The 13,287-nt window shown below is 42.0% G+C and overlaps 2 protein-coding genes across 4 annotated transcripts; both read right to left on the reverse strand.

Moving 5' to 3' along the window:
• Positions 1-343: 343 nt before the first annotated feature.
• mrrf (mitochondrial ribosome recycling factor) lies at positions 344-5,618 on the reverse strand. 3 transcript variants are annotated; one of them, XM_087143414.1, is made up of 6 exons: positions 5,371-5,618; positions 4,502-4,809; positions 2,879-3,025; positions 2,229-2,347; positions 1,869-1,960; positions 344-1,520 (listed from the first exon to the last, which is right to left on the reverse strand). In XM_087143414.1, the coding sequence occupies exons 2-6, from the start codon at positions 4,692-4,694 to the stop codon at positions 1,280-1,282; spliced, it is 792 nt and encodes a 263-aa protein (XP_086999540.1). In that variant the 5' UTR covers positions 4,695-4,809; positions 5,371-5,618; the 3' UTR covers positions 344-1,279. The 3 variants fall into 3 exon arrangements, with proteins under 3 accessions (XP_086999540.1, XP_086999539.1, XP_086999541.1); XM_087143413.1 differs by having other exon boundaries at positions 4,502-4,812; XM_087143415.1 differs by lacking the exon at positions 2,879-3,025 and having other exon boundaries at positions 4,502-4,812.
• A 126-nt stretch (positions 5,619-5,744) lies between these two features.
• On the reverse strand, positions 5,745-13,273 carry LOC110983872 (uncharacterized). Its single transcript, XM_022243502.2, has 3 exons — positions 13,076-13,273; positions 10,364-10,604; positions 5,745-8,856 (listed from the first exon to the last, which is right to left on the reverse strand). Exons 2-3 carry the CDS (start codon positions 10,583-10,585, stop codon positions 8,425-8,427), a joined length of 654 nt encoding a protein of 217 aa, XP_022099194.2. The 5' UTR covers positions 10,586-10,604; positions 13,076-13,273; the 3' UTR covers positions 5,745-8,424.
• Between the last annotated feature and the right edge of the window lie 14 nt (positions 13,274-13,287).

Genomic DNA, 13,287 nt, shown 5'->3' on the forward strand with positions numbered 1-13,287 from the left:
GCGTAGCTTTGAGAGAACAGATGACCGAGGGTTGGGCTTTCAAAAGAACATTTAGCTAGGCTGGGCATTCTACAGTATTCCTCCTGAAAAAAATTACATAAATTCAGCATATTTTTCCTGAAATTTTAGCATTCCATTATTTTGGCCACACAATCGTTCCTTGGGTCCTTCAGTCAGCATTGAACTGAATTGGGGCCTGCAGACCAATTGCATTAGGCATCCATTCACAAATTTCCACAAGGCCCTTTAATTTCATTTCATTTAGTTGCTTTTCCAGTTTTCCCCTTTTAAACCCCCCCCCCACCAATTAAACAATAGAAATGTGGGAACATGAACGCTGAACTGAAATTGTATTGCAAGTAAGTTTATTCACTCGTCTCGTAAAATAAAACTTGCATAAACACAGCCAGAAACAAAACTGGGGAAGGAAGATAATTCCAAGCTCAGCAGTTAAGCAAATGTGAACCGTTTCAATTGCCATGTGATGGGTTTATCATGAGAAAATACATACTAAGGGGAAAGCTTTGGGATGTAGACAAGGTCAGAATTGAATGTTAAAACAAGTACAAATGAAAAACATAACAGTGACTCAAAGATACATCTGTACTCGGTTCTTTCCAGTTTACTTCGTCATGCAAAATTCACATTCTTTTACCTTTAAATATCCTCCTGGCAGCCCTACAATTCCAATCAAAATTTTATTCCGCAGAAGATACCGCAGAGAGAACTATTTACTGGCCTTGAATGACTCCCCCAACCCTGAGTAACTTACGACAGGAACCCTACGGCAGAAAATAGTTTGTTGGTGAGCTCATTTCACAAGATCCTTAAGTGACCAAAGCACACCGTTTCAATGGGTTACACAAATGAACCTTGGTTAAATGCATATCCGAGAGCAAGAACGGACCAATTCCACTGAGCATGTGCAGGCAATTCTGTGGAAGAAAAGGCTCCCCAGGGGCTAACGGTGGAGAGATGACCAAGAAATGGTTACTTTGGTGTGGACGCGGACTCTACCTTGAGGCAACAGCCAGTGGGGTCTAACTCAAATTGGTCAAAATATGGTTGGTTTGAACTGGTCTCTCTATCTCACAGGATTTTGAATGCATTCAAAACCTCCATATCATACAATGACTTTCCATGATTCACTTGTGATGCAGAATGGATAGTTCGCCATCGAGGCCACACAATATCTCCCTTTCACAATCCTCTTATATGATCTTAAGGCACAATTCTTCCTCCAAGAAATGTCTCTGTCCATCTTTGTCAAAGACCAGGATCACTTTCCCAGGAGCTCCTTTGTCTTGGCTGCCAGCAACTTCTCTGCGTCCTCCGCACTGGCATCTGCGATCTGCCCGATCTGCTTCTCCAGTGCGAACAGCGTGTCCTTGGAGGCCGTGTCTTTGTGCTTCTTGATCCTGCTGACAAAGCCGGTGCGTATCTGTCGCAGCGTCACCTTGGATTTGTCACACATGGTCTTGGCCTGCTTGGCCAGATGTTCCCTGTGTTCCTTTGTTACCCTAAAAATTGACACATTGCACAAAATGTTAGCAGTAAGTGCGACGTGCATATACTTCTGGTAGTTTCATGCATGGCATACTGTGGCAACTTTTCAAACTTCACAACAAAATCTAAACTTCTGTCAATGTGTTTGTAAGGTTCTGGATGTTAACTGACAACTACAGAAAATGCAGGGTGGAATTTCAAGCATGGCCAAAGATGGTACGGTGCAACACTATCAGCAATCACTGAGCTGTTCCAAGTATGCTGTTTGCCTTTCTGTTGTCTGTCTGGAAAGCAGTCCTAATTTATAGTATCTCTCATTTTCACTGTTAAGGGTCGGGAAAAAGGAGGTAATGATGACTTACTTGGGGATGGGGACCTGTATCACCGTGTCTGTCACCTGGGGGTTGAGGTTCATGCCTGAATCCCGAATCGCTTTGGCAGCTGCTTGTGTTGCCTGTAAAAAGGATGACACGGAAGTGTTTTTGCCCACAGTTAGTTTTCTCATTTGTTACCCACTCTGTGAAAATAAAAGCAAGCAACTTTTGGATTTTAGTTTGTATCGGGAAGAGCAAACAGAGGAATGATGAAAATGGACTATGTAGATGATACATGTGGAGGGTTCCTACTACCTTTAATGTAGCCTTGTAACAGACTTGCGTACAACACTGTAGCACAATTATAAGAAAGATGCATGGAGGAGGCTGAATGTTTTTAGAACTGACCTCAGGAAAGCTGGCCATGTTGACGACCAGCATGTTGGCCGACTTGGATGTGATCTGGCCCAGCTGGTTCAGCGGAAATTTCCCGTCATTTGTTGAGACTTGAATGTGGTCCAGCACACCTGGAAAATCAATCAACAAAACACTACATTTTGTGACTTCGCTTGAATCCTGCAAGACTTCAAGTCAGTTCAAGAAAAGTGGGATACTTTTCAAATTTCTGCTTTTCCATATTACTTGCAAACTGTTCATACGTGCAGGCACAGAGATGGCTAAATCCGATCAGAGATCACTTGCCAACATTTTTCATGAGAGGTAGATCTTTGCATTGGGTGTATGTCAATTCTACCTGTACTCACAAACACTTTACAGTCAGAGTTGTCAAAAGGCTCCATTGTGAAAAAACTACACGGTGACTTGGGCAGGACTCAAATCCGTAGTCTATACATCATATATATGTGCACTGAGTATACAGTATTTATAAATACACTGGAGTACAGGGCAAAATTCCCATTATCATTTGCTAACCACTTGTGGATTTGCCTGGTACCCTGGATACATTTTGTACATATGCCATGGGGCCAAATTGACCACTGGATGATAAATGGTCTCCAACCAAACTTGGCCCACGAAACTGGGCCGGCTGGTCTCACCCTGTGACGTGCGTATGTTGAGTGACTTCATGTAACCCTGCTTGAGGGCGTCCAATGCCTGCTGCATGTCATCACGCACCTGCTCCAGGTCGAGGATGCTGTCGTCGGCTAACCGACTCACATCCACCTTGGACTGGTGCTTTTTGCCTGGAATTACATGCACAGCCAGGTAGAATAACTTATTTAGGGCGACTACAAAATGAAAGGACAGGGACCAAAAAAAACACTCCATTTTTAAAAAAATTCAAATCCTCAGTGGCAATGAGGGGCGTGGGTGTGGGAACATTCGTCCCATTTTTTTCCTCACATGGAAATTCCCAACAGAGTGAAAGGGCCAAATATTAGCAGACTCTCAGAATACAGCTGGGAAAAGTAATGAACATTCGTTATCATTTGAGAATCTCCAAGTGTGAGTTGCATATTGATCAGACACTTTGTACATGTGCACGGTGTCAAATTGATCAGACACTTTGTACATGTGCACGATGTCAAATTGATTAGACACTTTGTACATGTGCACAATGTCAAATTGATCAGACACTTTGTACATGTGCACAATGTCAAATTGATCAGACACTTTGTATATGTGCACGATGTCAAATTGATCAGACACTTTGTACATGTGCACGATGTCAAAACAGCATGCGAATGAAATAATAGACAGAGAGAGATCGTGCAACGAACGGAAACTCAGTGTGTACTGAGGTACTGAGCTTTACTTCAGAGTCTCACGATATTCCCAATGTTTATAAGCCAGGGCCAATTCAGTTTTCAGATCAATACTTTGATCACACCCTGAAAGATGAGCCTTCAAACTTTTCAACGGGAAAGTTCCAAGTGAAGCACAGAGGTTTGCGGTACAGTACGACTCATAAGCTGCTTCACCGTTGGAACCTCTGCAGTCTCCTGACGACAGACAGAGCATACTGTCCGAAACGTTGAGTATTCTCCGGTTATTTTCAGAACCCCACCTACTCAAAAAAAGAGATATACTTGTAGGGTGCTACCACAAACCTTTTTACCTAACTTACTTCCTGAAACTTTCAATTCAATTTGAAATCACTCTCTATTATTGATATCAAACAACATTCGTTTAAAAGTTTGATATTGGTGGTATTGATGTTACTATAATGAATACAGTGAGCTATATTGACCCTAAAGTGCATTTGTTTAAAAGTTTGAATCTTGTTTTAGTAACAACTTTTCTTACTTTTTTTACAATTCATCCTTAAATGTGGCATATCTTAAATACTTTTTCTCGTTTTTACACACAACTGGCTTTACCATTTTTGTTGTTCATTTTAACTTTTGAATTTAACGCAATTTTATCTAAACTTTTGTTTTTTTTTCTGATTTGTTCTCTAAGTTAGTAATCTTTCTTGTATGTATTTTTATATATTTTTAACATTTACTCATTCTGTTTATTTTATTATAATTATTATTATTACTATTGGCTGCAGAGACTAGAGTCGAGTTGAGTCATTTACCCGTCGAGACGCGAGTCGAGTCTCCAAAAATTATTAATTAATTCTCACAACTCTGCTGTACAGTCTCTACCACAATCCTTGACATTGTCAGAAATAAATAAAAATGACTGAAACTACATCTTTAGGCTACCAGTACCTTTCTTTGCATTCAGAACTGGCGACCCGTGTAGATAACTCACACATAATGGCATGCGAGACCATCTGAGAATGCTGGAAGTATTGAAGACAGCTGCTGATTGGTGAAGCCTGTTGCATATACATGGGGTGCCACCCTGTGATATGACACGGGTCATGTAGACAACACGCCGGAAGAGGAGTCGAAGAGCCATTGTAAATAAACTAAACAGTCCGGAGGTAAAGGTGAATACAAGCAGTCCTGTGGGGTTTCAACCAAACCTCGCTTGATGCTTGTCATAGTCTGAAGGCCATGATCAAAGAAAAACTCTGCTGTGTGTGAGGAGAGAAAAAATAATGTTGTTTGATGAGGGTGTAATACACGGATTCACAAGTCAAACCACACATCAGATTGTAAATCGTTTGAAATCTGTCTGGGTTCACTGTAAAAGCTTGTGGCTTGAGCATCAGTGAGTTATGATCAACTTGCACTCAAGTTGCAATGAATTGAGTCAGTGTGATCACAACAGTGATTTAAACACCCAAGAATGGTTCAGAAGCTCTGAATCCAAATTTAAGGACCCCCAATATGCACTAACTACACCAATTCCTCCATGCTCCCCAAACAAGGCTTTTGCTATCTAGTTTGAAAAAATTGCAACCCTAATATTTTATATTGCTTTTTTTTTGGGGGGGGGCAGGGAGGCGGGGCTGGTTGGTTGCAGCACACCCTACTTGCCCCTGCTCATCATGCCCATGTTGCACATCCAGCAACAGACTCGGGAGACTGAAGACCCCCCCTCCAAATTTTTGTCTCAATCAACCCCTTGAACTATTCCCCCTGCAGCCCTCAGCTCTGCAGGAATCTTTGCTTCCAAGACGTTGACTTACACGGAGGCAGATGTTGTGGGAAAACTTTCACGCAAACTTCAGCTCAACTTTAAGGCCAGGCTACAACCGACACCTCACGCGTAGCATGTGTACAGTGCTAGTGCACAACAGTCGAGTCTGGTGCTCTTACAACATCACTCGAGTATCTACAACACCACTCGATTGCAGATACAAGACCACAAGGTCGAAGGTCTCACGGACCAATTACGAATATTCGAATAGAACCGTTTTGGTGTTCTACCGCATTACGAATTCTTTACGCTGTTAGGGATGGGAGGAGTCACGGCCAGCGGCTGAAATTTGGGGGGGGGCTTTTCCCCAGTTTCGCCTGATCCATTACTGCATAACCCCGGTCAGCTTCACATGCATAAAACTTTCATGCTACATATCTGAAGGCTCAATTTAATTTCAAGTTTTATATCTATTATATAGCAATATCTCTCATCACCTCATCAATGACAACAGACTTGGGATAGAAACACGTCTGAGTCACGGACGTGTATAATAAAATCTGGACTCGCAATGCCCTTAATCAGCTTATAGAGTCATTGAATCCACTCGCAGCCATTTTACCGAGCCGAATACAAAGCTTTCCTGGTAATGCCCGCCTTTGTTCTTCCTGACGTCAATAGTAGGGAGCCAACCCACGCCTTTGTATTCGGCTCGGTAAAATGGCCGCTGGTTGGCTTCTTTTTCATACAAAGGCATTGCAAGTCCAGGTTTTTTTATATATGTCCGTGGTCTGAGTACTGGCAGATTCATGTATAGGCATATTCCTGCAAATAAGAACTGTTACCAAAGTTGTGTCAAATTTTTTCCCCAGCTGATTCACCTACACAAGTCATTTGACATTACCAGTGTAAGATTATTAAATGAAAATTCAAAATAAAAATTTGAAATACGTATTTAAAAAGTGGCTGTCGATGAATCCCTAAATATGTAATTTTAAATACATGTATTCATGGACAATCATTAAGTTCACCCTAGATGGATAACAAGCTTTGAACAAAATACTTGTGACTTGTAAGATTGCTTACATTGGGAAACATTACAAGCTTTGAGCATTGAATACAACCTTTTTGACACGTACTTCAAATTTAGGCTGATAATTGGCTATCAAAAAGCCAATACATGTATTTGTGACAATGATTCAATTTTCTTGGCCGTCTCATGCTTAGATGGTTTGTGTTTAACCTACCCAAGCAGGACACAGTTGCTGAGAACACACTTGAATCTTTCAAAATTCATTGGGCTGAAATCCAATTTCAAATTCTTTGTACACAGAAGTACGAGAAAGGAATCCAGCCCCATTGTTTGGACCCTAAAGTTAGAGCAAACTCTTCAAAGTAACTGCACAAAATCTGATCTTATGGTGGGTATGGGTGGGTCAAGCTGGTTCCCAATAGCCCCTAGCATACATTGCAAAGCACTCCTGATCAGCCAATCTGATTTTCAGAACAGCTATGGCACACAGTGTAACCATTTAATTCACCGATTAAGCTGTTTGTAAAAACGTGAGTGGTTGAGCTCGATTTTCATCAATTCCACAAAATCCTTCGAGCCTTCGGATTTTGAAAGATTGGCATTTTAGGGTTGAGGGTAAGTACAGTAACTCTCATTATATTGGAGATGAAATCACTCTGAAATGTCAATTTCCAGAAGGTTCTGGTCTTCTGACATCTGATGATCCCTGACAAAGATCTTGTTCGTCATTTGAAACAAAGCTGCTTCTTTCCACACTTCATATTTATTGTCATGGTTACAGCACACTGCGCACAAATAAGCCATTTGCGAGTTAAATTTGAATAAAATCTGGTACACTGTGTTATCTGATTACACAGAAAACGTAACAATTTGAATTCCCAAGACTAAAGACACCGTTGCTATACCATACCTCGTGATTCGGAGCAAGCTTTTGCATAGCGACCACCATCTCTGGAATGGACTGGTTCCCTTGTGCCGTTCCTACCCATTGAGAGCAGTGTATTGTTGCAAGACATCTCTTATATGTATGTAACTAAGCAAAGCTTGCCCAAAATCACGAGGTAAAGCAACAGTGGTTTTTAGTATGTTCATGTGAATTTAAATAACTCAGTGTACCAGATTTTATTCAAATTTAACTCGCAAATGGCTTATTCTTTCAATACTCATGAGAAAATTATCAGTATAAAAATAGCAATGCATGTGGAACAGGACAGAATTCATTTCTCCAGAACAATTTACGTAAACAATTCTCACATTAAAAAACCAGGAAAAACAGCAAATTCTAAGTACTGAAAAAAGCATTCCTACTAAAATTCATCATACATGCAAGCAGGCGCCATTTGTCACATTGAAATGAAACCACAAAGATTCTCATAAAAAGGGAAACTCCACTATTATAAACAAATACCATCAAATATGTCTTTGAAAGACGGTTCCGAAGGAATTAAAAATTCTAATATTCCAAATAAAGAATTCGTTTTATTTAACCAAGCTAAGAGCTCAGTAGACGCTCTGCTGCTCTATGGTACATGCAAAAATACAAAACATGACATAAAAGGGCACCCGAGGAAAATTTTTGTCATAACCCTATCCTTTGATAAACCAGTTTGTGCACATTCAAATAAAAATTGGTTGCATATCAATGACACAGGAGGTACTACACTGCTGCATCTGCAGTTCTCTCACAAAAATATTTTCACACAATCATACAAGATCCCACTGAGAATGAACGTCTTTACATCAGTGTTGTAGTTTGATATCCCATAAGACCATCATATGACCAGACAAGACCAACACAAGCGCCCGAGTCTGAGTTCAAGGCACATGTGGGCCGTAATTAGAGAATGTTGGTGCCAGCTGGTTGGGGGATGGACGACGCAGCATAAATGGACAGTGTGCACTCGATTTGGACTGCTGGCTAGCACCAGTTGGTGCCCAGCAGAGTAGCTCTGACCCTGGTCCCAAGCTACTCACATAAACTGCAGCAAGAGCATTCCTCTGTCATTGGTTAATCTAACCAAGCCTGGTCTTGTGTCTGGTCTTGGGATGATTTCTAAACTGGATAACCGATCACTGTCCACTCTCGTCCATGAGTCTCTCGGCTTTGAGAATGTAGCGCACGATGGCTTCCCGCCGGTGCACCGAGAAGCCCTGCCGTCCTGCCCCTTTGGGCTTCTTGCCCCGGCTCCGCCCATCCTCGTTGTGCCGAGTGCGGAAAAAGTGAACCTTGAGGGCACCGTCCGTGGCGTAGCTGGAACCACAGATGTTGCAGAGGTACGGCCGGGCGTGCTGGTAGCGCCAGTGCCGCTGCAGGAGCGTGTGCACGGCAGACGTGCCCGACAGGCGCATGTCGCAGCAGGGGAATGGGCAGTGGACGTAGCCGGCACTGTCACGCTGCCAGATGATGAGGCCCGTCCAGAAGCCCAGTAGGCTCTGATCGCTGACATAGGCGCGGAACTCCGACAGAACGGTCCTGGCCTCAACTGCTTTGCCATGGGCAACCTGGGAGCAAGTTGGGCACAGAATGAACAAAATAAGCTGTGGTCAAACTGAGTGAACATTGTGAAGAGAAACTCCTGGGGTGATAGCATACCAGCAGGTGATAGCATACCAGCAGGTGATAGCATGCCAGCAGGTGATAACATGCCAGCAGGTGATAGCATGCCAGCAGGTGATAGCATGCCAGCAGGTGATAGCATACCAGCAGGTGATAGCATGCCAGCAGGTGATAGCATGCCAGCAGGTGATAGCATGCCAGCAGGTGATAGCATGCCAGCAGGTAATGTGTTTTGACATGTTAACATTAGATTCTCCAAGGACATGTGCCTCCAAGAACAGCCAGAGATATTAAGACAAAGTTTTTTCAGGTACCCAAACTTCATAGGTGGGGCATCCTATTTCTGTCTTTGGCCTTGTGGCGAAATGGAAGTTGGTGTAAAACCTTTGTCTTTGTTTAATCACATAGTCTGGAGCTTGGTGAGCTTGGAATTTTAACCACAAAGAGTACATGTAACAGCACATTCCCACTTGAATTGGGAAAAGGTTGATCTTGATCTGGAATTTTGGTGTGATCATTATCTTACCGCAACGAAACCACAAGTCGCGTTCCCTCTTAAGCTTGATCCAACTTTTCGGAGGGAAATGTCAAGCCCGAAAGGTTACTGAGTTCGGTATTGCGCATGTGCCAGCTTGCTGAGCGCACGCTCTGTGGCAGTGTTGCGTGCTGGGGTGGCATTCGTGTGACCCTTGCGGTGTTTTGGGTGCGGAGTTCGACTGACGTTACGACCTTGAATCTGACCGAATGTTCAGTCTAGTACGTTGTCTCTTCAAACTTTGCTTCCGTTTTTGATACTCTGTCACGCGCTGCGGGCTATACACTAACACAGAATTAGTTTTTGATGGAAAGCAAGTGAGATTACACAAATGAAAAAGGTTAAGAAACGGACGAATGCGCAATGAAAATTGTGAAAGGGCTAGGTACACATCGCGGCATGCATTGCGCATGCGTGGTGACACATTTTGCTAACCCGTAGTTCAGCAGTTGCTTATTGTGCATGATGTGAACGTTAAAAATTTCACATGAGCTACACGCCAAAAAACATATTTCTTTGTTCATCAGACCGCAAAAGTTTCGCGCCACTCTTGCACGGACGGATGTTGACAGGTCAAATTGCCGGATCAGATCCACCTTTTGCGTTCCCATCTGATCATGATCCACCAATTGCAGGATCTGATCCACCAATTGGGGGATCTGTATCCTGCTCCAGAGGAGGATCAAGAAAGGTGGATCTGATCCTGATCCACCTTATAACGGTTAGCGTTCCCACTACACACAATTGCGGGATCTGATCCACCAATTGGGGGATCAGATCCGGCAATTTGGCAAAAGCTGGATCAGATCCCCCAATTGGTGGGAACCTGGTGTAATAAATAAAAGGAGGCAGGAGTGATAAAAATGGGCGAGATACTAGTTTCATTCTATACTGAGACGAATCAAGAGTTTGTGTACCTGGGTCCAGTCTGTGAGGGGCTTTTCAAGGAGGAAGCTCTGCTCCTCCACACTGGGATCAAAATCGATGAGGTCGTACCAGCCGCAGTGAGGCTTGGTCGCCAGCGCCTTGGGCAGGATGGTCTCGCACATGCAGCTGGAGGAGTGGTCCGAGGCCCCCCGCAGGGCCTCTTCCAGCTTGGCCTTCTTGCGGAACTTCTTGGCGGAGCTCACCTTGGGCATCTTGGCTGGTGACCGATTCCTGGGAAAGTCAAAATAAAGATGACAAAAGCAATGGAAATCAATTTACTGTGGCGGATGAATAATGCAAGCCAGCTAGTGCATGGCCAACCTGTGTGCTGACCAACTCATACACTGACCAACTTGTACGCCAACCAACTTGACCGTATACCAACTTGTACTCCAGGGTTCGGCGGAAACACAAGCCCCATATAGGTCTATGCTGCGGTGGCATGCCGACAAAAGGGTGACTACCCACATGTACAACACTTGCAAAACTTATGCCATAACAAAGTTTGCATCCTAATGCCAATTTTTTCTCCATTATCTCAATGAACATTGACAACTAAAGGAGACATGAATAAGAGTCGTCAGAAACTGAACAATTACAGCTTCCTGAAGGGAAGTCCTGTAAAATCTGTGTATGTACACAGCTGGTCAAGCATACAGGAGGTAACATCTCCTAAACTCTTTGTGCATCTTGTGTGACTTTACACCAAATTATGTCACTCGTGCTTAAGTGCTCACCTTGTTTTTGCTTAGTTTTAGCAAATTCCCCCCTTGAATGAGTTAGACTGTCCCAGTCCATAATTACATGTATTCTCGGGATGATGAAGAGCCATTGCCAATATTCTGGGGTGAGCATGAATTTGTTGCGACTGGGATGGATTCCCTTGAGTTCTCCTTGTATTTGGAGTCAAACTTGCATTATGACTTATCTGTTGGCTGTCCTTTGTACAGAGGTACAATTGCAGAACATCCCGCCACTTGCATAAGTTTGGGTGATTCTAGAAATTAGGGGTCCTTTTTTTTGTGTGTGTCCCTGTCACATTTGAAATACAGTGTGATTTTTTAAGTTCAGAATACCTTTTGTAATTTCCAGGAAAGATGAATTAATTCAGATTACCTGCCAAACAAATACCGTAGTAATAGTTTGAAATCAATTCTGGTGATATTTCTATGTCAAACATGTCAAATAACAAAGGTCAGATGTAACAGGGACACAAAAATGTCACACTTTTGGACCCCTGATTTCTGGAATTACCCATTTATCCATCTCATAGCTGGCTACAAGGTCAAGTCAGGCTTGATTTCCTTAAGTTACAGTCTCAGCACTACCATGTTCTACCAACTGCATGAATGTGCGTCATGCTTCACTGCACTCCCAATTTCACTTCGTAGCCATGTCGTAGTAGAAGCACTCGCACTCTGAACTTTTTTCAACTATCCCCATTCATTTTGAGTAGCTTAGGAGTGTACCAAATATCCACATAACAGAATACATGTATTTGATCAATTATCAAATATTTGAATATTATTTTCAAATTTGAATATTTAAATGCAAAATTCATGAAAAGGAAAGGAAAATTTTTCCATTGTTTTTAAATGAGAAAAAATTGCATATATGGAGGCTTGTTTAAGCAGATTCAAATGAAAAGCGACTGAAATCTTACAATGATTCAAAAAGTAAATAACTGTATTTATTAAACAATTTAAAAAGACTAGAAATTCACAACAGCGCAAGAAGTATTGATCATCTCTTAAGTCTTGCTAAATCGTGCCTGGAGATACTCCTAAATGTGAGAAGCTATTATAGTGATCATGATGTACAATTGTGTGCATTATTGCAACTGATTTTGCGTACGGTTTGTTCATCAACAATCTGCTGGTCAGTTCGACAGAATATTCGGATATTTGATAAAACTGAAGGTCGAATATTCCAATAGTGAATTATTTGACTTGACTCAGCACTAGAGTTGCTGCACTCTCAGAAGGATCCCTACTCATTTTCTATCGGTTTGGTACTTGATATTTTCATGAGTGATTCCAGCCACATACATTTACACATGTATGATATAGCCAGTGATTTAAAGATGCACATTGGAGTGGTGAGACATTCTGCAAATCCTAGTTGTGCTCGATCAAGCCTATCTTGTCTATGGATAGGCATATGAAGTAGGTTTATGACAGTCTCTGCTATTTGACTCTTAACGTAAACAGGACATGGCAACAGCACCCCTGAGGGATTGCCGAAAAGCAAACTAAACCACTATCAAGTGGCTCTCCAAAATGCCGAGACCCAACAAATCGAGAGAAAAAAAAAAAAAAAAATACCAAAAGAACCCCCTCCACAAATAACAAAAACAACATAAACAAAATTTTAAACAAATTGGCACACATACAGTCATTTACAGATGCTTAAAAAAATTTTTTAAATAAAAATAAAGGCACATTGTAAAAAAATGCAAAAAGGGACCTAGGCCTAGGCACAATTAAAATATTTGACAAAAACACTAATTAAATACATAATACATAAATAACAACTATAACAGTCGAATCTTTGCATATACAACCAGAGAAATATTTAAATACACAACAAGAAAAAACCTCCACTCCGATCAAGTTCCTAAATAGTCTATAGTTTAGTAGGCAAGACAATGGGCAAAAAACCGCGTCGTGCGTTTCAGATCTCAGAATTTTAAGACCACTTACAGTAGGCCCACTGGTCTTCAAACGCCTGAATTAAGGTAAACGCTGCAGAACAAGGCCTAGTCACAGGTGACTGCATGAATTAAATACAGTGGCAGTACTCAGAAAAAGTTTGCCTTTAAAGGAAAAAAGGAAAACTTCTGACAAAACACAAGACCTTGCTTCCAAGTTGGATCCTACAATGTACGTACAGTACATGTATTTGTCCTTGCCGG

The sequence above is a fragment of the Acanthaster planci genome, linkage group LG11 (assembly GCF_054643075.1).
Source record: "Acanthaster planci isolate LZ-2023a linkage group LG11, COTS_SCS, whole genome shotgun sequence".
Lineage (NCBI taxonomy): Eukaryota > Metazoa > Echinodermata > Asteroidea > Valvatida > Acanthasteridae > Acanthaster > Acanthaster planci.

Excerpts from the sequence above, each read along its gene's own strand:
- mrrf (XM_087143414.1), bottom strand. The coding sequence starts at position 4,694 with ATGGCTCTTCGACTCCTCTTCCGGCGTGTTGTCTACATGACCCGTGTC. Across the intron at positions 3,026-4,501 it reads AGTTCTGAATGCAAAGAAAG|GCAAAAAGCACCAGTCCAAG; the intron begins GTACTGGTAGCC and ends ATGTAATTCCAG. Across the intron at positions 2,348-2,878 it reads CAACATACGCACGTCACAGG|GTGTGCTGGACCACATTCAA; the intron begins GTGAGACCAGCC and ends TTGATTTTCCAG.
- LOC110983872 (XM_022243502.2), bottom strand. The coding sequence starts at position 10,585 with ATGCCCAAGGTGAGCTCCGCCAAGAAGTTCCGCAAGAAGGCCAAGCTG. Across the intron at positions 8,857-10,363 it reads CCCTCACAGACTGGACCCAG|GTTGCCCATGGCAAAGCAGT; the intron begins GTACACAAACTC and ends ACTTGCTCCCAG.